The sequence below is a fragment of the Schistocerca cancellata genome, chromosome 2 (assembly GCF_023864275.1).
Source record: "Schistocerca cancellata isolate TAMUIC-IGC-003103 chromosome 2, iqSchCanc2.1, whole genome shotgun sequence".
NCBI classification, from domain to species: Eukaryota; Metazoa; Arthropoda; class Insecta; order Orthoptera; family Acrididae; genus Schistocerca; species Schistocerca cancellata.
The window spans coordinates 76,433,867-76,458,178 of NC_064627.1; the positions used below are offsets into that span (position 1 = coordinate 76,433,867).

Here is a 24,312-nt window from a genome sequence, read left to right on the forward strand (position 1 = left end):
CTGCAGCACACATATACATAAAGCTTTCAAAATAAGTTTACTGAGTAGTACTCAATGAAGGATATCATCATAGTGAAAGTTATATGAGATCCTAGTGTCCCATCAATATTGTGCTGTAGAGTATACCCATTATCCAGTGTTCTTAAATAAATAATATAAAACAAGGGAGCTATACAAAAGAGTACTGAAAATTTCTGTATTATTTAATGTCTCAATTCTAAGTGTAAGGCATACCCCAATTATTATTCAGCTAGTCATCCAAAAGGAATCTGAATTTTTCCAGATATAAATCAAGTCAATAGCTTACAGAAGATGTGGCGGGTCCTGGCCCAGCACGCACAATGACACTCTTAACAGGTGCTGTAGTTGGTGTTACAGAAGTCTCTTCAGGAGGAGTGCAAACACGGTTCTGGCCTGCAGGCTGGGGGCCCTCACCCTCTGGAAGCGGAATCGACGCTGTTGTCACACTGTTATTTGTGTCGCAAGTGCCTGTGTTGGAATTCGGTTCGAAGCAGGCCATGGCCGAAGCGAGTGCTACTGCAACTTTGTGCGCAGATACGATGATCGGAGCCCTTTTCTGTTCGCCGAGAAGCCGGTGACCGTCTTCGTTGGTTGCTTCTGTAATAATATTGAATTTTGTGATAACCTTATAAGTAATATATTACAACAATGACAACAATAAACTCATTATGATATTATACACTCACAGATATATTATACACTCACAGACAATTAAAGTAGTAAAGGAGTTTTGCTATTTGGGGAACAAAATAACTGATGATGGTCAAAGTAGAGAGGATATAAAATGTAGACTGGCAATGGTAAGGAAAGCATTTCTGAAGAAAAGAAATTTGTTAACATCGAGTATAGATTTAAGTGCCATGAAGCCGTTTCTGAAAGTATTTGTATAGAGTGTAGCCATGTATGGAAGTGAAATATGGACGATAAATAGTTTCGACAAGAAGAGAATAGAAGCTTTCGAAATGTGGTGCTACAGAAGAATGCTGAAGATTAGATGGGTAGATCACATAACTAATGAGGAGGTATTGAATAGCATTGGGGAGAAGAGGAGTTTGTGGCACAACTTGACAAGAAGAAGGGACACGTTGGTAGGACCTATTCTGAGGCATCCAGGGATCACAAATTTAGCATTGGAGGGCAGCATGGAGGGTAAAAATCGTAGAGGGAAACCAAGAGATGAATACACTAAGCAGATTCAAAAGGATGCAGGTTGCAGTAAGTACTGGGAGATGAAAAAGCTTGCACAGGATAGGGTAGCATGGAAAGTTGCATCAAACCAGTCTCAGGACTGAAGACCACAACAACAACAACAACAACAACAACAACAACAACATGCCTCAGGATGATTTTAAAGTCTTACTGGACAATATAATAAAATTACCTTTACCCTCTCTACAAAAAATGTGAAAACTGCAACCAGCAATCACCAACATCTGTGCACATGGAAGAGCACGATTAGGTGGATTCTCATCAGACAGTCCACAGGTGTACTGGCAGTTCCCAGTGCCCTGTGGGTATTGTAATTCAATGACTGGACATGTCACCATTGTCATGTGTGATGAAAATAGTAACATGTCTGATGGCCAAAATATTGTACCGGTTGGACACTATGAAACAACAAACTAGCAGTACATCTGTGGACTTTTTGACCAACCAATATACCAAGAGAAACTGAAGAAACATTACTAGATTCTGTCAGCATACAGCTTTCTGTGTGTTATTACACTACTGGCCATTAAAATTAGTACACCACGAAGATGACGTGCTACAGACGCGAAATTTAACCGACAGGAAGAAGATTCTGTGATATGCAAATGATTAGCTTTTCAGAGCATTCACACAAGGTTAGCACCAGTGGTGACACCTACAACGTCTTGACATAAGGAAAGTTTCCAACCCGTTTCACATACACAAACAGCAGTTGACCAGCGTTGCCTGGTGAAACGTTGTTGTGATGCCTCGTGTAAGGAGGAGAAATGCGTACCATCACGTTTCTGACTTTGATGAAGGTCGGATTGTAGCCTATCACGATTGCGATTTATCGTATCGCGACATTGCTGCTTGTGTTGGTTGAGATCCAATGACTGTTAGCAGAATATGGAATCGGTGGGTTCAGGATGGTAATATGGAATGCCGTTCTGGATCCCAATGGTCTCGAATCACTAGCAGTCGAGATGACAGGCATCTTATCCACATGGCTGTAACAGATCGTGCAGCCACGTCTCGATCCCTGAGTCAGATGGGGACATTTGCAAGACAACAACCATCTGCACGAACAGTTCGAAGACATTTGCAGCAGCATGGACTATCAGCTTGGAGACCATGGCTGCGGTTAACGTTGACGCTGCATCACAGACAGGAGCACCTGCAATGGTGTACTCAACGACGAACCTAGGTGCACGAATGGCAAAACGTCATTTTATCGGATGAATCCAGGTTCTGTTTACAGCATCATGATGGTCGCATTCGTGTTTGGCGACATCACGGTGAATGCACATTGGAAGCGTGTATTCGTCATTGCCGTAGTGGCATATCACCCGGTGTGACGGTATGGGGTGCCATTGGTTATACGTCTCGGTCACCTCTTGTTCGCATTGACGGCACTTTGAACAGTGGACGTTACATTTCAGATGTGTTACGACCCGTGGCTCTACCCTTCATTCGATCCCTGTGAAACCCTACATTTCAGCAGGATAATGCACAACCGCATGTTGCAGGTCCTGTTCGGGCCTTTCTGGATACAGAAAATGTACGACTGCTGCCCTGGCCAGCACATGTCTTGTCACAATACGCCAGCCACTACTCTTGATGAACTGTGGTATCGTGTTGAAGCTGCATGGGCGGCTGTACCTGTACACGCCATCCAAGCTCTATTTGACTCAATGCCCAGGTGTATCAAGGCCGTTATTACGGCCAGAGGTGATGGCTCTGGGTTCTGATTTCTCAGGATTTATGCACCCAAATTGCGTGAAAATGTAATCACATGTCAGTTCTAGTATAATATATTTGTCCAATGAATACCCATTTATCATCTGCATTTCTTCTTGGTGTAGAAATTGTAATGGCCAGTAGTGTGTATGAAATCAAAATTACAGAAAAGTAGCCATGCCAAATTTTGCAATTAGGTGTTACAGGCCCTCTCAAGATGCCGCCCCCCCCCCCCCCCCCCCCACACACACACACAGACAGACAGAGAGAGAGAGAGAGAGAGAGAGAGAGAGAGAGAGAGAGGGGGGGGGGGGGGTTATGACCACACAGCTTCAAATCCACCAATGTGAAAACCATACATCTGCTACAGCCATTCTTGTTACACCAGTACTAAGTAACACAAAAATCAAATTCATGAATGGTAATGGAGACAGAGGTCATGTGGGTGCAACTATGCAAAGAAGGGGTAAGGAAAAGGTGTGTTCATGAGTGGTTCAAACTTTCTCAGTACAGAAAAGAATTCTTACCAATATGCCATATTTGTGTCACAATGTCAACAATGTACATCATTGGCCAATTGTGACAAATGTCGGTGGTAAATCAGCAACTGACTCAGATATTTATATAAGAGGAAACAGGGATAGTGAGAACAAAGTTAACGTAGCATTCATGAAGATTTGAGAAAATAGGTGATCAATTTCAATTAATGCTTCACAGGCTGAATGATTAGCAGAATATAACATAAAAAGCAACTGTCAGGAATATTACCGATGTGTGGCTGAGCAAGCTCTTGTATCCAACAACCAAGTAATGGTCAATGCAATGGCACCCTGCAGTTTTTTGCAGTTCCAAAGAACTGCTCCTCCAGAACCGAGACAATGACGAGAAGTTTTATTATAACAGATAGAAATTCAAGCTTGAACATCAACCTCTTAGCACTGAAATGTATGAAGCTTGCTGTTATGCATTTGCCAAGTTTGGTCCGAGTGTAAAGAACTGGAAAATGAAGCCAAATCCATGACGCCATCTACCTGCACACTGCAATCTGTATATGTAACTTCTCAGCTAAGTACAGCGCAACTGTTCTTAAAAAATTCCACCACATTTTTTTGGGCAGCTGATAACTGAAGATTTTATTTTTGTTCGCCTGTATGATGACAATTCTGAGGGCATAGATTTTTCCGATATTCCAGGCATCCAAAAGCATTTTATATCAATGCTTTTACACACAAGCACAAAATCTTTCAAGACAGATTTATTGTAATTAAATGTTCTTGGCATCCTGGTTGCATTAATTTTCTATAAAAATCCAAAGTTTCAACGAATTCTACCACTGTCTTTGCCAGGAAGAGGGCCTAGCTTCGAAGCTGCTGGGACTCAATCATCAAACAGGATGTGGCAACTGGAATTTAATAGATATGGGCTCAATGCCAAGCATCATGAATGATGTTTCATTGTTGGCACCAATGTAATCGCCAGCTGCATAGAGTACTATGCATTTACATGTGTGAGGTGCTGTTATTTCTTTGATGATCAGTCATGCTCATGATGAAGACAACAGTGGATTTTTTTAAAAAATTTATTCTTATTAAAAATTCTTGTTTTTGAAAAGTGCAAAACACGTTTGAAAAAAACTTTGAAACAACTTTTTGGCTGCCAATTGCAGACAGCTTTACAAAAGGGCACTTGCCCAACGTAGATTACTTAGGAAGTAAACAAAAATAGCACTATTTTTATTTCATACACAAATTTTTATGTTTTATGATATTTGTGGTTGAGTCTTTCTGATTCAACTTGAATTTTAAAAGACACAAATGATTATAACGTTCAGTTATAACTGCGTTATGCCTAAAAGACAATAAAAAATTGCACTCATTTTTATACAAGAGTGCAATATCATCAGGACAGAATACTGTTCTAAACTGAAACCAGCAATGAGGAACAGCTTACCTGCGTAAAATTCGTGAATGTGACAGGAAAAGTGGGAAATGATGTTGCTCCCCAGTTTTAACAAACCTGGGTTTCATAAAAAGTCTGCTTTTAAGGTGTAAACATGGAATGTTCTGCAAATTAAAAACCAGTTTCTATACAATTTCGAATGTGTACAAGTGAGTTTCCAATTACTTTCAGTTTCACACTGGTCGTACTTTCTGTCGTGTGACGCATGAAATGATAATCGATTAAATTGGTTGACTTGGACCCAGCTTGTAGTCAATAACTGCTTCCCTTGTAGCACTGAACAAATCAGAAATCTATTTAAGCACTGTATGTGACTTGGGTCATTTGATCTGACTTCCCACCTGTCCTACAGTAATATTCCGGCATCCACTGAACCTATGTGATTATCCTTGTCAATCACTACTGCACCCCTGCTCCCAACCCTTTACCCTCATGGCTCATATACCTGCAATAGACCTAGATGCAAGGCCTGCCCCGTACAGCCTACCATGACAATGTACTCCGGTCTGGTCACCAACGTCTCCTATTCCATCAAAGTCTAGGCTACCTTTGAAAGCATTCACTTTACTGCTGTCTATGTTGGCATGACAACTAATAAGGTGTCTGCACACACGAATGGCAACTGACAAACCGAGACCAAGAGACAGCTGGATCACCCCGCTGCTAAACATAAACATGCTGCCCAATACAATGTTTTCTGCTTCAATGACTCCTTCACAGTCTGCATAATCTGGATCTTCCTATTAACATCAGTATTTCTTAATTTCACAGATGGTAACTCTTCCTGCAATATATCCTATGCTCCCCTAACCCCCAACTTTCACTAGTCCCTGCTTTCCACCAACCTCTCTCTTTCCCTGCTCCCATGAAGCGTAGTTGCAGTCCATAGTCTGCCTATAGCAGCACACCCAGCAGTTGTTTAAGTGTGCTTAAGTCATCAACGTGTGTGTGGGTGGGAGGGCTGGGAAGCACATGCACTTGCTACTTCAGAGGAATGCCTTGTCCAAAAACCTAGATGTCTAACAGTATTTTTATTGTGCCTTTCTTCAACTTAAAGTCTCGTCTACATAATAAGCAGCAATCTCTATTCTTTTCCTATTATTGTTCAAACCTTGAATTTAACTGATTGATACCTTGTTGAGATGGGGGTAGGACGTTTCGAAAATATTCTACAAACATCATTGTAATAATGGTCATGTTTCCACCATGTTTGCAAAACAAATACGCGCTATTCTGTAGTTAACTTTCTAGTCACTGTTTCTCAGATAACAACAAACAACATAACCTTGAACTGCTAGTGTCAACTAACTTACAGGAACTACACACTAGTCAAGTTCACAGCTGACTATCACTACATTGGTCAAAATGAAGTCTAACGATTGCTACTGACAACAGACCTATGGCGCACCCTGTACAGTAGGCAAATTGAAGCCTCCTCCCGTTACAATAACACGATCAACAAATTTATTCGCAATATTCTCCAAGTTCTCTCTAAACAGTGATGTCGCTACAGATGGTCAATGAGAGCATCTCATTACCATGCTTCAGCCACCTTTGTTGCTTAATTTGACCCGGATTATGATTCAATTGTTAACTTCACTATACACTATATAGTTCTTCACAACAATCAACAAGCAGCCACCAATAACAGCTACCCCAACATTGATATATACACTCCTGGAAATGGAAAAAAGAACACATTGACACCGGTGTGTCAGACCCACCATACTTGCTCCGGACACTGCGAGAGGGCTGTACAAGCAATGATCACACGCACGGCACAGCGGACACACCAGGAACCGCGGTGTTGGCCGTCGAATGGCGCTAGCTGCGCAGCATTTGTGCACCGCCGCCGTCAGTGTCAACCAGTTTGCCGTGGCATACGGAGCTCCATCACAGTCTTTAACACTGGTAGCATGCCGCGACAGCGTGGACGTGAACCGTAAGTGCAGTTGACGGACTTTGAGTGAGGGCGTATAGTGGGCATGCGAGAGGCCGGGTGGACGTACCGCCGAATTGCTCAACACGTGGGGCGTGAGGTCTCCACAGTACATCGATGTTGTCGCCAGTGGTCGGCGGAAGGTGCACGTGCCCGTCGACCTGGGACCGGACCGCAGCGACGCACGGATGCACGCCAAGACCGTAGGATCCTACGCAGTGCCGTAGGGGACCGCACCGCCATTTCCCAGCAAATTAGGGACACTGTTGCTCCTGGGGTATTGGCGAGGACCATTCGCAACCGTCTCCATGAAGCTGGGCTATGGTCCCGCACACCGTTAGGCCGTCTTCCGCTCACGCCCCAACATTGTGCAGCCCGCCTCCAGTGGTGTCGCGACAGGCGTGAATGGAGGGACGAATGGAGACGTGTCGTCTTCAGCGATGAGAGTCGCTTCTGCCTTGGTGCCAATGATGGTCGTATGCGTGTTTGGCGCCGTGCAGGTGAGCGCCACAATCAGGACTGCATACGACCAAGGCACACAGAGCCAACACCCGGCATCATGGTGTGGGGAGCGATCTCCTACACTGGCCGTACACCACTGGTGATCGTCGAGGGGACACTGAATAGTGCACGGTACATCCAAACCGTCATCGAACCCATCGTTCTACCATTCCTAGACCGGCAAGGGAACTTTCTGTTCCAACAGGACAATGCACGTCCGCATGTATCCCGTGCCACCCAACGTGCTCTAGAAGGTGTAAGTCAACTACCCTGGCCAGCAAGATCTCCGGATCTGTCCCCCACTGAGCATGTTTGGGACTGGATGAAGCGTCGTCTCACGCGGTCTATCGTCCAGCACGAACGCTGGTCCAACTGAGGCGCCAGGTGGAAATGGCATGGCAAGCCGTTCCACAGGACTACATCCAGCATCTCTACGATCGTCTCCATGGGAGAATAGCAGCCTGCATTGCTGCGAAAGGTGGATATACACTGTACTAGTGCCGACATTGTGCATGCTCTGTTGCCTGTGTCTATGTGCCTGTGGTTCTGTCAGTGTGATCATGTGATGTATCTGACCCCAGGAATGTGTCAATAAAGTTTCCCCTTCCTGGGACAATGAATTCACGGTGTTCTTATTTCAATTTCCAGGAGTGTATATTCCAATGTGAAGTTAGGATTTAGCTGCCGTTCACTTTCAGTTTCAGCCAGCTTTTTGCTCTCAATAAGATATGCGTCTTACTATCTTTAGCCCTTGGACTGCTGTTAATGAGTTGACTTTTCATGTGCCTCTACTCCACTGACAAGTTTAAGCATGGCCTCTGGTCTTCCTTGAGCACTATTAACGAGTTCACCCTGGCCTACCCTGAATGCTAATGACGAGTATAGACCCGTTATCACTTACTCAGTTACCTGTACAGTTTTGACAAGTTTAAATGTACGGTAGATTTTCCATTCTGTGCACCTGTAGTTTTACAAGTTATGGTCACCAAGTTATGTTCAGATAATTCGTTGTAATTTTGTCTTTCTGAATTTGACGTCACAGTGTTTTTATCATCATCTATTCTGCAACAAAAATGACAATGCATTGTGGATGCACTATGGAAAAGTTCATGAAGATACTCACAAAGAGCAAGAGTGAGGGTGTATTGTCAGATGCCAATGTACATGATAACTCCACCACCGATTCTGAGAGCAACCACCTTAAGGTCTCTCTCTGTCAGCTGGTATAGCAACAGCCTTTAAGTTCATGAACTGATAGTTCCTCTGGATCTGAAAGTGATAGCGGAATGCTTACAAATAAAGCATGGTTTGGTGACAAATCCAATAGGAAAAAAATTGATTTTTCACCACTTAAGTAAGCATTTGATGATCTACCTTCAGGACACAGGTGTCAATCAGGGAATGAGCCAAGCACTCAGTCATTCTTCAAGCCATTTATCATAGAAGGTAGGATGTCATTTCTCACCAACAAAAACCAACCAGTTTTATTTATTCACAAAGGAAACTACTCCAGTGGTTGGTTGGCTGACATGGGGGAAGGAACCAAACAGTGTCATCGGTCCCATCGGAGTAGGGAAGCATAGGGAAGGAAATTGGCCTTGCCCTTTCAAATAAACCATTTACAGCATTTGCCTGAATTGATTTAGGGAAATCACACAAACCCTAAGTCTAGATGGTCGGACGCAGGCTTGAACCGTTGTCCCCCCAAGTGCAAGTGCTAACCACTGCTCCACTTCACTCGGTAACTACTCCAGTGCATTCTTAATTATCAAAGTGGAAAGATACGTAGTATGAAGACATTTCATATTCAGGGTGTATACGTGGACAAGGAAAAAAAATTCCCAGATTTTTCCCGGATTTCCCGGTTAAAAATACACTTTCTCCCGGATGAAAACACACTTTTTCCGTGCTATTAGGTGACAGGTTTTTTTTATTTTTTGCATCAATAAGTACGCTGTATATTTTCGTATCACGAAAGTATAAATTCGAATCCCACCAAACACCGCATGTTACTTTCCGAACCATGTAATCGAGATTACGATACGCTTTTGTAAGCGAGTCATTGCTCATGTCACGTGATCCCGCCAGCCGATGACAGCGGATATTCAGAGCGTAGGACATGTGATGTAGTCCGCTAATAGCAATATCACTGTTAAGTAGAGCGGATACACAAACAGGAAAAGTTAATGTTTTAAATTAATATACATAGTGTTGCTACAAGAAAAGCAAAGGTTTCACGTACAACATTGGTCTCTAAGGTTAATAAGCTGCAACAGAAGCTAAGCTTTCACATATAATGTTGATTTTTCTTGTCCGTGTTACACTTTAAGATACATCACACAAATGTGCCAGTAAAATTTTTAGCCGAGTCCGGTGACTTGTTCTCAAAGTTTTCCACAAATAAATTAGCTACCGCAGAGGAGCTAGAGCTTCCCGTAGCACTACATCAATTTACTCATAATAACGACACGTCTGTCTGATCTGGGCTCTAAATACTTCTAATCGCTCGTCATCAAACGCTCTGTGATTTAAGGAACTCATCGCACATTCTCACACATAGTTCCACTTGCGAAAGAGTAAATTTGCTTTGAAAGTAACGTTTTTCAAACAGCCATTCGCAATATTTTCCCGCGACCTGTTAGAAATAGGTTCGTTTCAGCAGTCGTCAGAGAGCGCCAGGTAAGAGGCGCCACCGCACTTTGGCAGCTACGATGACGCAGGAAGCCCGTATGTTCGTATGTGTAAAACATTAAAAGATCTTACGTTATGTCATAAAAGAAAAGAGGCCGAAATATTGGTGTCTAATGCTGCATAAGTTGTTAATACAAATACTACCCATGACTGGTGTGGTGTCTCAAATCTGATTACGTTTATTTTGTCGCTGTCTGCTAGATAAAACAAAATAGGTCTTTCTAACACTGCAGAAATTGTAACACATACCAAATAAACGAGACTGTTTTTGCACAAATGGTCATTTTTATAACACGACAGAATATAATTCACGAAGACCAACATAAAATGCCTATTAGGCCTACTACAAGCAAATAGTTTAATGTTAGAAAATAGTTTCACATTTCATTCATACGCCCCAGTTTCTCGAGCATGAGATCGAAAAGTAGTAGTACGAGATTTTTACTTAAATTTGGAATCGTCATATTCTTCCCTAATTCCTCGTCCTAACAAACAATATTGTCACGACTAACTCTGGAACTATTCCTGCGTTTGTCAAAATTTAGTCGCTGGTTAACTTCACTAACCCTGCCAGAATCACCGGTTTAGTTATCCCTGATTATTCTCCGGTTAGGCGTTATGATGTTCGTACAAACCACTTTCCGCCCTACTTCCAGAATAGAAGTTAATCGGCTGCTAGAAGGGGGCTGTACACCTGGCCCTTACAAGTGGAGCGATCTGGCCAAAAATTTTCTGACAAAATTTCATTTTCTTTGATACACCGAGAAGATAATACGTAATCTTTCTTACCTGTTATTCCTGTTAGTCGTTTATTTCCACTCTGGTAGTCTGACTCTATGGATTTCGCTAGTAATTATAGCACAGCTGATCATTCCAAGCCCAATCAACCACATAATCAGACAGCGGTTGGCGTTCACTCGTTCGGCTTTACTCTGCTCAGCTTGTATAACCCAGTCCCCTTTTGCTTGCAGGAAAGTTTATTTCTAGGTGCGACGAGGATTCCCCTGACAGACATCACGTACACGCATTCAAAATTTAACTTATGATTCATTCAGAAATCAACTTACAGAGTGCGTTCAAAAACCAAGAGGGATGCGTTTCAAAATCATGAGTAATCGGTAGACCAACGTGCGCTGGATGCTAGGCTCTTTGTGAAACATGATTTTTTTCTTCTCAAGAATATGAATTTGGCGCCCCCTCCACCCCCGTAATTGTCATTCGGGTCAGATACATCGGTTTGCCCCGCCACTCAACTGCGCATGCGCATGAGCCCGCTCGTAACTCCTATAACGAATCTAGTTAAACCGTTGTGACGTCACTCTCATCGGAGACATTTTGTTGTTATTTAGCATTGCATAGTCTTCCTAACACCTTTGACACATTTTGTTGTTGGCAAACGTTTGTATGAGCACTGTGTTTTGTTGTTGTATATGGCACATTTCCTTTGCAATTTATGTTTTATTTTCATATTTTTTTTCTCGTTCACGTTTTATTGTTGTAGTATTATTCTGCAGTAGCGGGATAGAGTAATATCCTTTGTTAGAGCATCGATTCTTACCAGTCAATATTGCAAAAATTTAACTGAAACCTAAAATAATGAAAAATTCCCGGAATTCTAAAAAATTCCCGGGTTTTTCCCGGTTTTCTCCCGGATGAAAAAATTCCCGGGTTTTTCCTGGATCTCCCGGTTGTCCTGGGTCGTATACACCCTGATATTATATAAGCCTGGTCTCTAAGGTAACATTAAAGTTTAGCTGCCTGACAGAGAAGTATGTCATTCATGGACAAGGAGTTATCAAAAATTTATGAAATGCAGTGCCAAATGCCCTAACAGGATGATGACTGTTCCATAAATGAACTGTTTCCATAGTGTACTTATTACAGATAAGCATTCTCTGCTCCTCCAGAGATTAAGCATTCAATTAGTCTACAGAAAAATAGTTTATGAAGATATAACCCATCGCATGTTACAATAACGTGAAGTTAGAAAGTTCTTACCGTTGTTCAAAATGGACAGGGCGGCAATATACGTCAATGTTGTCATAGACAATCAGTGTATTTTGGTTACCGTAAGAAGCAACGAGAAGCTTTTGACTACAAATATGCCAGCCATAGAAGAAAACAATAATCTCACATGCAACGAAAGAGAATAATCTGCCCAACAGCAGAGTGTAAAAAACCACGTGTGATATGAAAATACCTGCTTAACTAAAATCAAATTTGATTATTTTTGTATATAGTAAACAAGAATACACGGAATACAGTAGGTGTTACAAGCATGTAGCAAATGAAGGAAAACTGAAATACTGATGAATATTTAAAGTGGCATGTAACTTTCAAAATAGGTTAGTAAAAGTGTATTGAAACTATTGATGGTGAAGCCATCTTTAAATCTCAATCAATTTGTAACAACTTTTAATTTGCAGGCAAGCCACAAAGTCATAAACAAATTGTTCCATCTGCTGTAATGACCATCTCAGAAGTTACAAATCTTAAGAGGGACAGGAGGAGACGTTACATAAACCCATGCACACAGTCAGCTGTCTATTTCATTCCTTTGTCTTGACCACAGAAATAGCTCAGAAACGTCTTAATTGCTGTTTATGTCTCTGGAGTTGAGCGCATACTGTAACGAAACTTCCAGACAGATTATAACCACGTACTAAAGATTATAACCTGGGTCCATGCTTTTGGCAGCAAACATCCTATAATCTGTTCTCATCCTCAGAACCAGAACAACCTTTCAAAAGGGCAGTACCAGCAAAAAGACTGCCTCATCTAGCAGCCCCAACATCTCCATTCTATGCTTCAGACTAATTTCATGGTCTTGTAAAGCACTGCTAGAATATGTACTCCGTTCATAATCCCTTTTTCCTAAAAGTTACTGTGTCTTGGACCAATATAAATATTTGCATATATCATAAAGCAATTCTTGTCCTGGCCAGATTCATCTCACATCACACAGAACAAGAGTGACGTGTCACAAGTTCCACATGACATCGCTTAAAAAATAAATATTTTCATTTACAGTTGATTCATTAAAATGTTATATACTGCACCTTCCATTGGGAATGGGAAGCTGCATTATCACATAATATTCTTAATGTTGGCTTCATATTTCACTTTACTTAAGTGTACGTGACAACTGAAATGAAGAACAACCTTATATGCAACACCATCCAAAAATTACAGTGTGCCCACTTTTGCTTCAGTAGATGGATCATACACCATCATCTCTGTCATACACACACTATGGAACACACAATTACTCCTAAAGGACGAACTTTGTGGAGACTTTTACTTTCTCCGGAATAAAATAACTTTTAGTCATGTGTGCTTGTGGTTGATCCGCTATCAAATTGGTCACACAAATCAAACATTCCTGCCCATGGTACAATTTGCACTCCACACTGAAATATCAATCTGTACAAGTACAGATATCTCAGTATTTTTCTCTGGGTGAAACTCACCAAACACATTGTGACAATAAAAAAACACAGAATCAGGATCCCATTGTTTGTGTTTACCTACATTATAGCAGTTCCCTGGATTTTGTAATGACTCAACAAAAAAGACCTCAACAAAAAGCTACATGGGGATGTTAGGTATCAGCAACGAAACAAGGAAATTTCCAAAAAGGAAGGAAGCAAGGAAGCACTAGCTATCATGTCTAGAGAAAGATGGGAAATGAAATTTTGGACAGTCTCCCAATATAAGTAAATGCTGTGCCACCACACTCACAGTCCAAGGAAATGCTGATGGCAAAAGGCAACCCACAAACATGCAATAAGTTAATAATAACTGAAAAATATTATTTAACAAGACAGGGTACTCTGTAAATATGTAGACAAGCCAAATAACAGCACTCACCTGCAGATGCTGGAGGAGGATTAAGTGCAACACTCGTGTCTTGAGCTGAAGCAGATTTGGAAGTAGCCCGTATCCCACTTGGACCAGGCTTACTAAGGTCAGCTGGACCCTCGCAGCTACTAGACAGAATAGACACTTTTTTGGGAGAAAATGGGCTGCTAGAATCTGAATCTGACACATAGTCCTGAGAATCTTCATTGTCCACATCCATTTTCTCTGTCTCTGCAGATGTTGCACTATTTGGGGTTTCCTTGTTGAAAGAGAGATCTTGTGGGAATTCGTCTGCTGACGATGACGTCTGAGCTGCTCCGACATTATTCCCTCCACTATTACTGTTATCCATTGATATTGGAATTTCTGGAAGTTGCTGTGCTTCTTCTTCTTCTATTTCACGGAAAAGATGATCAAATGCATCGAAGTTTGACCTAAAGAAGAACAAAACAGTCCCGTTAACAAGGATGTCAATTTGCGAAAAACCAACTACAATTAATTAATGATGTTTTTCTAGATTCTTTTAATTCTTATTGACTACAGGAAGTTTGAACTATTTAGCACAGACAGAGATAAATACTACAGTTTTCTTATAAGCTTAAAATCACTTTGGGCCTCTGAAAATGCCAAGGCAGCAATGCATTCCATCCCTAGCTGTATATTTTGATGTCTGATAGATCCGGATCCTCAAGACAGTCTGCAGCACATAGCCCAAATGGCTTGATCGCATGGGGCCAATTCCTGAACAGCCGTTCAAAGGTGGGTTGGACCACTGAACTAATTGCCAATGACTGAGGTGACACTGATATTTTCAGAGCCTGTCAAGCCAAAAGGATACGTCGCTGAATCCAGAGTGGTGTTTCACCAGTCTCTGCACACAAACTTGGAACCGGGCTGGTACGAAAGACTCCACTCGATATCCGAACGCTCCCACGGTGGACAGCATCTAACATCTTGAGGTAGGAAAGTACGGGCTGATCCGTAGACCATGGCACCACAATCTAAAATGTGATCGAACAAATGCCTTGTAAAACTGCAGGTAAAGGGACCTGTCAGCTTACCATATTTTTCCATTAAGGCATTTCACAATATCCCATAACTGGGGGCCCTTTGTTCGTAGGTAGTTCAGATGTAGAAACCAAGTTAATATCAAGTCAAATAATAAAAGTCAAAAAGGGTGTAGTTCCTTGAAAACATAAAATAATGTCCTCCATTGTGAGCACTGGTTGGTTAAAACTTCGAAGAGCACAGTTAAAACTGACGCGTCTAAACTTCTCTGGTGAGAACCAAAAACCAATTGTCCTGGCCCAGGTTTCCAGCCTCCTAATGGTCAGCTGTATCTGCCTCATCATCGTTGTAAGATCGGAGGAATTGTAGAAGATTGCAAAGTCATCCAAAAATGAGGGAGCACTTGAGAGGGCGTCCAACTGCAGAGGAAATGCCATTGACAGCAATGGCAAACAATGTGATACTGAGGACGCTGCCTTTGGGGTTCCCATTCTCTTGAACACAGCAGTCAGACAAGGCATCGCCAACGTGATATTGAAAACGCCAATCCTTGAGAAAGGATTGGATAAGAAGTGGCATGCATCCATGTAGTCCACATTCATGGTGTTGGCGAAGGATGTTGTACCTTCAAGTAGTGTCATATGCTTTCAAGGGCTTCTTTTAAAATGGTTTCAGCGTGAGGACTCCAGTGTTGCTCCAAGGGTGGAATGGTAGTGCCTGAAACTGCACTGGGAGCAGCTCAGGTGACCTCGGGATTTAAGGAGCCAGACGAGGCTGCATTTGACCATGTGTCAACGGTCTTACCCATACAAATGCTAAGCACTACATACCAGTAGCTGTTAGGGCCGCTACGGTCCTCGCCCAGTTTCCAGATTGGAATTAATATTGCCACCTTCCAAGTTGGGGGGTACTGTCCATCAAACAAGATCTGATCGAAACAAGAGAGGAGGTGCTCTCCCGCTTCAGGGCACAGATGAGGAAGCACGGTATAATGGATCTCATCACGTCACGGAGCAGTGACTCTGGCCGCAGACAAGGCTGATTCCAGTTCCCACATGGAGAACGATAGGCTGTAGACTTCGCCATTATCCGAGATTAAATTGAGCTTCCACATCTCCGCAGTCCTATGGAACACTTGAAAAGCAGGAGTTTGTCTCAATGACGTAGGACAGTAAAGAAGTGCTCAGCAAAAGTCCAAGCCATGTCTTCTGGCGTGCCTATCAAGACCCCATTACTTGACAGGGCCATAAGGGGATGTGTACTGCCGGAAATCCATCATATTGAGTCCCAAACTTCTGGAAGTGGACCAATTAATGGAAGACGTGAATTCCCTCCAGGAAGCCTTCTTTCGTACTTTTATCATTCGCATTGCATGTGGCTGCCGCAGATCTGAAGGCACGAAGGTTTTCTGCAGTTTCATAGTGTTTGAAGTTTCGCAGAGCTGTTTGTCTGGCCGTAATTGCCAATCGACAATCGTCATTCCACCAAGGTACACGCCATCGTCTGAGATGGTTACTACACTGGTGGATGGACTCTACGGCAGCCCTTTGGGTCTCACAAGTAATATGGCCCACTGTCTCTCCTGCAATAGCTAGGGAACAAAAACAAAGGTCAATGGCTGAAAAAGATTTTGTAGCTGTGTAAAAATGTGACATTTGACCCATGTTCAGACGGCAGATATTCTCAGAATGGATAAGTCGCTCAATCACCACCACAGCACATTGTGTACAATGAAGTCCAACCCCCAACGAGGAATGTGGTGTTAAGAGTGCCTGGAAGAGTTCTATCAGTGCGTCAGCATGCACGGCATCATTAGGTGGAAGATACAAAGAACGCACTGAGACATTGAAAGGTGGTAGAACTTTCATGGAATTGCTTGTATGATCATGGTAAAGAGGGACAGGAGAAGAGTGGCATCTATCAGCAATGAAACCAGCCGCTCCACCTGTAGTCCTGTGTCCAGTAGTATCATCCTACCTGTATGGGTGGTAACCCCGTAATGTAGGTCTGTCAATGACTTTAAGACACGTTTCTTATAAGCAGATGCACAATGGTTTCTCCTGGACCAGGAGCTGATAGTCTTCTAAATGTGAGTGATATCCATTTCAATTCCACTGCAACACAGAAGTTCCTGTGGAAGCCATTGCTTAGCAAAGATTGTTCTTGTCTTTCTCCCTCGGAAGTTGCAATTTACCAGGGAGGTCAGGGGAAATGTTAGCTGGTTTCTGGCTCTCTGGTTCCTTCGATTGGAAGACCATATCCCCAAGAGGATAGCCCCATCAGAGTGAGAGAGAGCTCGCCGATCCGAAGATTTAACTACTGCTTTCTTGGATCTGGAACTACTTTTTGAAGGATGTTTTCCTTTATTTATGGGGGGAGGTGGTTGCTTGGGTTGTGAGAATGGCTTAGTTGGCTGCTGATGGTGAGTTGTGGCATGCGGCTTAGCTGGTAAGCTCATTGCCGACAGCTTTCGAACAACTTCAGTTTCAAGTGGAGCATTTCCCCCACAGGCACATCGACAAGTGCATGTGCTTCTACTTGAATCTGTGATCTGAGTTTGTGTGGAGGCATCACATTTGGTGATTGGCGCATTAAGGGCTGATGCAAAATAAGTAGCAAAAACCGGAGGTTTCATAGCTCTGGAGGCTTTTTTAGCTTCACTATAGGATATCTGCCTCTTGACTTTCAACTCCTGAATTTTCCTTTCCTCATTGTAAACCTCTCACTTTCTGCTCCACACTGGGTGATTATGGAGCAGTTAACACATTTCGCAGAAAGTGTACAAGATTGCCCGGTTCATGAGCTGAGCCTCCACAACTGCCATACGTAGCAGGTAACCACCCCCTTACTAAAGTTAAGGGTGTTATGCAACTCAGCCTCGACTGGATAGTCACCTAAGGCCTTACATCCCAGAAGCTTAGATATTTGGTTTGAAGTAGTAGTTACAGCTAAAAGTGTTCCATTATGAAGTCGTCTGACACTTGGTAAAGACCCTAGCAATACCTTCCAATGCCTTGTGAATATAGAAAGGGGTGACCTTCTCAGAGGTACCCCCTCTTTGCTTGATTACAATGAAAATGCTATGGCACACTAATGCTCTGTTGCTATGATTCCGAGACTTGTTTTCGCGAGGTCTGACCAACCGAGCTCTCTTTGATGAGTGGCTGTAGGGAGGGTGGGGGGGCAAAGGTGCCTCACAGGTTGCCTGCTAGAGATGATTTACCTGAACAGCCATTCACCTCATCAGCACAAAGCACACCTTGAGGCTGAGGGTGGTTGTTTTTATTATTATTATAGAGGTGTGGATCTTCCTCACAGTCCAGGCGGTAAATCAAAGACGCCTGTTCTCCAAAACACACAACATTCCACCACTGTGCCACACAGTGGTCACTGAAGCATGCCCAGAGCTTATGGTGACAGAGCGCTGGCATCTCTTTGAAACCCTGTGGTTGAAAGCCTGTACGCAGCAAACGAACATTGAGACTCTGAGGGAGGAACAGACAATGACTGCCATCTATCGTTCGAGATCCAGAGTGTATATACGGACAAGGAAAAAAATCCCAGGTTTCCCAGTTAAAAAACACACTTTTTCCCAGGTGAAAATAAACTTTATATCTAAAAAGAAAGATGATGAGACTTACCAAACAAAAGCGCTGGCAGGTCGATAGACACACAAACATACACACAAAATTCTAGCTTTCGCAACCAACGGTTGCCTCATCAGGAAAGAGGGAAGGAGAGGGAAAGACAAAAGGATTTGGGTTTTAAGGGAGAGGGTAAGGAGTCATTCCAATCCCGGGAGCGGAAAGACTTACCTTAGGCTGCTTGTGTCTGTGTATATGCGGATGGATATGTGTGTGTGTGCGAGTGTATACCTGTCCTTTTTTCCCCCTAAGGTAAGTCTTTCCGCTCCCGGGATTGGAATGACTCCTTACCCTCTCCCTTAAAACCCAAATCCTTTTGTCTTTCCCTCTCCTTCCCTCTTTCCTGACGAGGCAACCGTTGGCTGCTTGTGTCTGTGTATATGCGGATGGATATGTGTGTGTGTGTGCGAGTGTATACCTGTCCTTTTTTCCCCCTAAGGTAAGTCTTTCCGCTCCCAGGATTGGAATGACTCCTTACCCTCTCCCTTAAAACCCAAATCCTTTTGTCTTTCCCTCTCCTTCCCTCTTTCCTGACGAGGCAACCGTTGGTTGCGAAAGCTAGAATTTTGTGTGTGTGTTTGTGTGTCTATCGACGTGCCAGCGCTTTCGTTTGGTAAGTCACATCATCTTTGTTTTTAGCTATATTTTTTCCCACGTGGAATGTTTCCTTCTATTATAAAAAAGTGTCTCGAGAAGATCTTTGATGTGCAGCAGTAAGTACTTGTATGTTTTCATTTTAAAATACACTGCATATTTTCGTAATTACGGAAGTATAAATTTGAATTCCACCAAACTTGGAGCGTTACTTTCTAGGGCATTGAAAATGAGGTTGCAATGCCCTTAAAGTAAGCCAATCATAGCTCGTGTCACGTGATCTCCCCAGCCGATGACAGCAGATATTGAGAGCACAGGACATGGGAATAGCAACATCACTGTTAAGCAGTGCGAACACACAAATAGGAAAAGTTAATAGCTTAAATTAATATACAAGTTTAGCTACAAGAGAAGCAAAGCTTTCACATGTAATATTGGTCTTTTTTGGCGTGTGTTACACTTTAAGATACATCACACAAATGTGCCAGTAAAATTTAAAATAACGACGTAAATGTATGGTCTTCTGGGCTCGAAATTCTTCAAAGTGGCCAGTCCTGAAAGTGTTAAGTTTTAAACAAGTGTCAAACGCTCTGCAATTCAAGAAATTTAAAGCACATTCTCACATGTAACGTAATTCATTTTGTGCAAAAGAAAATTTACTTTTAAAGTAACAGTTTTCAAACCACCATTAGCAATTTTTTCCCAAGACGTGTTAGAAATAGGTTCATTTCAGCAACTGCCAGAGAACACCAAAAAACAGGTGTTACTCGGCTTGCACAGCAATGATGGCATAGTAAGTCCGTATGTACGTATAAAGCTTTAGGATATCTCACATTACGTCATAAAGAAACAGGCCATCAGAGGATACTCCAACAGCATCGGAATTTCATACACCATACTAAAATGTATAATTCAGCTTTAAGTGCACATTCGTACGTCCAGATTCACAATGAAGTAGGCCCCAACCTGACATTAAGCTTTTCAGTGTGGTTTTTGGGAAGTAAATTCCCTTGGAGTATCAGTACTGTACTATCTCATGTTTGGTTCTTTATCATGGCAAAATGCAATACATGCCAGAAGATGAAACCGTGCACTTGAAATTCAGTGAACAGTTGGAACTATCCTATACTGTGGAATGATACCCTTCATTTCAAATAAACTGATTGCCACAGCGAAAAAGATTAATAAAAGCCAAATTTCCATAGCAAGCCAAAAATGTGGAAATAAAATAAAATCATAAAACTTACACCAATAATATATTTCAGCCCTCTGTAATTATGTGAAAGTACTTTAATTCACTTGATAGCGCCCGGCCACAGAAATCCGTTTTGTTTTCATTTGACACGAGAGCTGTACATGAAGGGGAAACAGTGAAGCCACTAAAAGTAGACACGGGTCACATGAAGACTACCCCATCCCCACTACAACTCAAGACTGCTCTGGGCATGTGCAAATCTGTCAGATTGGATGCGCCATGAAAATTTCTCTGATTAGCATCTGGCGTCATGTAGTCAGATGCGGGAGAAGATACTGCTCATATGGAACAGAACTGCGCATGCGCACGAGTCCACTGGCAACTGCTCAAACTAAACCAATTCAAACAGCTGTGATGCCACTGTCATCAGAAGCAGTTTGTTGTTACGAAGTACTGCACAGTCTTCATCCTAAGGCCTTTGACACATTTTGCTGTTGGCAGATGCTTGTGGGTACACAGTAATTTTTTGTAGTTTTATTTTGGTGTTTTTCTCTTGTTTATGTTTTATTGCTGCAGTATTATTCTGCAGTAGTGGGATACAGTAATAGTTTGATAGAGTATCAGTTCTTCCCAGTCAAAATTACAAAAATAACTGAAAACTAAAACAATGAAAAATTCCCATGTTTTTCCTGGATGAAAAAATCCGCAGGTATTTTCTGGGGCGTATACATCCTAGAGATAGTACTTAGATCATTCCAGTGACTGGCAGATATCATCTGCACTCACAGAGTTTCAATGAAGCTAACAATCTGTACCCTTGGCCCCATAACTGATTGTGGCCCTCTAGTTCTGAGTCAAATAGAACCAGAGACTTCAAATGAACTGTGAGATGCTAGGCCACAACTTGTTATACTTATGCTATAGTGCAGAGAACTGTAGGATCCTCAAATGGATTGTGTGTGCACTGCACATTACAGGCTGCTACTCAGGTAGCTGAGCCAGTCTCCATCCAGTCCAGATAGCAGCAGCAGTTAGAGAGCCTGAAGCATTGGTGTAATATCAAACAAAAAACTCTCACAGGTTAGAGTACGAAAATCCTACCGATTAATTGATGAAACATTCACAGCCAACAGCTGAGTTTGAAGCAACAAACCAAAACAATAATAGAAGCAGAAAGCTGGTTAAAACCAGAAATTAATAGGTCTGAGATTTTTTAGGAAATTTTAACTGAATGTTGAAAGAATAGCCTAATGAGAAATGGGGGTGGTGTACACAGCGCAGCAAACAAAAAACTCAAATCCACAGAGATAGAAATTGAAGTTGCATGTGAGATTTTTTTTGGGCATAAACTTTTAATTGAATGTTTGTACTAACCACCAGACTCATTCCAAAATGTAGCTTAAAATAGGGATACGACTCAGTGCAATGACAAAAAAATATAGGTAACAGTGTCAGCTGAAATTGGCAATTTCGAAAGAGCTCCAGGGACTGATAGAATACTTACAAGATTATATAGAGAATTTGCAACTGAAATAAACTCTAATATACCATACATAACAAACATAAAACTGTGTCAACTATTTGAAGAAATCACAGGTCAAACTCATCTACAAGAAGAGCAGCAAAAGTGATCTATCAAACTTTCATCCTATCAGACTAACATGCATAGGTTGCAGAATCCTCAAACATAATGATCACCTTCCTCCCAACCAGCATGGATTAATAAAACACTAATCATTTGACATCCTTTTGCAATTTTCACCTTACGACATCCTTAAATCCACACATCTGGGTAGACAGGTAACGCAGAACTTTTTTACTTCTGAAAAGCATTTGATTCAATACCACACCTATGCTTATTGTTGAGATCAATATCCCGTAAAATTTACAACCGGATTGGGGATTTCTTGGCAGGGAGAATGCAGCATAGTATCTCATATGGGGAGTCATTGATAGAAGCAGAAGGGAACTCTGGTCTGCAACAGGAAGCCTGTCGAAACACGTCGTTCATATTGTATATATTAATGACAGTGTACACAATACTAACAGTAACCGCAAAATTTCTGAAGATGATGCAGTTATCTAAATGAAGCACTAGATGCAGTTATCTAAATGAAGCACTATCTGAAGAAAGCTACAAACACATCCAGTCAGACCCTTAAGTTTTCTGTGTGGTGAGAAGTTTGCAACTTCCTTTAAATGTACAGAAATGTAAAATTTTATACTTCATAAAATGAAAAAAATTAGTGTTCTACAACTGCAACATCAACAAGTCACAATTGGAATCAGTCAACTCTCACAAATATATGGATGCAACAATTTCCAGGGGGCGGATACTGAGAGATCATATAGACTAAGCTGTAGGTATAGCAGGACAATATAACCAGTCTACAATGGAGATTGTTGACAAACCACTTGGGTGACCGATCTTACAACGCTGCTCAAGTTTATAAGACCTGTACTAAACAGGACTAACGGGATGTCTAATACATACAAATAACAGCAGCACGAATGGTCACAGGGTTGCGGCACCCATGGTAGAGTGTGACAAGAAGAGCAGAAAAAATGGACCTGGCAGACACCTACAGATAGATGCAAACAATGCCCTAAGGGCCGACACATTTCAAGAAACAGCTTGTAAGGACGAACCTAGGAACATACAACCACCCCCTACGTATTGCTACTGTAGGGATTGTGAAGACAAGATTACGACTACCTACAGCGCATACAGAGATGTTTAAGCAATTCTCCTTTTTGCACTCAGTACATGAATGGAACGGGAAGAAGCCCTATAACTGGCACAACAGGAAACTCTCACTGTCACGCACTTCTCAGTGGTCTGCACAGAGTACATAGTGATGCAAATAAAGGAAAGATGTACAGTAAGTAAGTATGCCTAGCAGTACCCCCTCCCTTACATTTCTGGAACTGAAGGGACTTATTTCAATGCGGTGCACAATACAATTTGTGAACTTTGATGTATATTTTTGTATACTTCTCTAACAACAGTTTGGTATATCAAAGTAAGTAATCTGACACATTATTCAGGAGCATTTCCTCTTTTCTATCCTCAGCTGCTTATGCATTACTTGAAGAATGAACATTCTAGCGCTTTTGCTTTAAAAAACTATGGAGTTCACATACAGAGAGGCAAAATGATAATCTGAAAGGAAGTTGCTACTCACCATATAGTGGAGATGCTGTATCGCAGATAGGCATAACAAAAATGGACTACAAGCGCAGCAGCAGTGCATGATGGGAAAGGCAATTAGGTGAGGGTAAGGAGGACACTGGAGGGGAGGGGGGATTTCCATTGTTTAATTTGAAAGAAACAGTTATGAAAGAATAGAGGAAGAAACTTGTAACAAGCTGAAACTTCAAGTAGGTTTGAGATGTCTGCTCAGATGCAACTAACAGTGCAGTGCACTGCCCATTGAAGGCAGGTATCCACGTTTCTTGTCTGGTCTGACACACAGTTGTAACTTGTCACAAGTGACCACTACGGTATACACTCAGCTAGAGTGTAAAATCTTGACATCCGGGTTTACAAATAAACTATAATGTTTAGTAGAGGCATGAGGACTGACAGAAAATTTCAATTTCAACAATAAAAATAAACAGCAATATCTCAAAACAAATGGTGACTGCAAATAAAAGTTCTGCAATAAGCACAGTAATCTTATAATAAAAGCCTGCTACTGAATATATTGTTTTAATTTTTAGCAAAACTTTATTTTTTTTAGTTTTAATCAGCATGTATTACCAAAAATGCATATTCTTGTTATATACGAGTTGTTCTTCCAGTTATTGAACACCCACCACAAAAAATGAAAAGTTTGTTTTGAAACACATTTTAAAATTATGAAAATTTAGTAACCCGTAACTAAGGTGTCTTCTTTATCTTACTTTTTCCTTGCCTTCATCCTGCACTGCTGTTTTTTTTTTCTTTCACTCTACTGAGAAAAAACTAT

General features: G+C 41.8%; 1 protein-coding gene across 1 annotated transcript in view; it reads right to left on the reverse strand.

The window, feature by feature from the left end:
* The window catches only part of LOC126161352 (E3 ubiquitin-protein ligase UBR5), a 349,964-nt gene that overhangs the window by 90,107 nt on the left and 235,545 nt on the right, over positions 1-24,312 (reverse strand). The window contains exons 35-36 of the mRNA XM_049917120.1: positions 13,910-14,334; positions 308-618 (exon numbers count right to left, since the gene is read on the reverse strand). Coding sequence (XP_049773077.1) covers positions 308-618; positions 13,910-14,334 — 736 coding nt within the window. The remainder of the gene's footprint in view (positions 1-307; positions 619-13,909; positions 14,335-24,312) is intronic.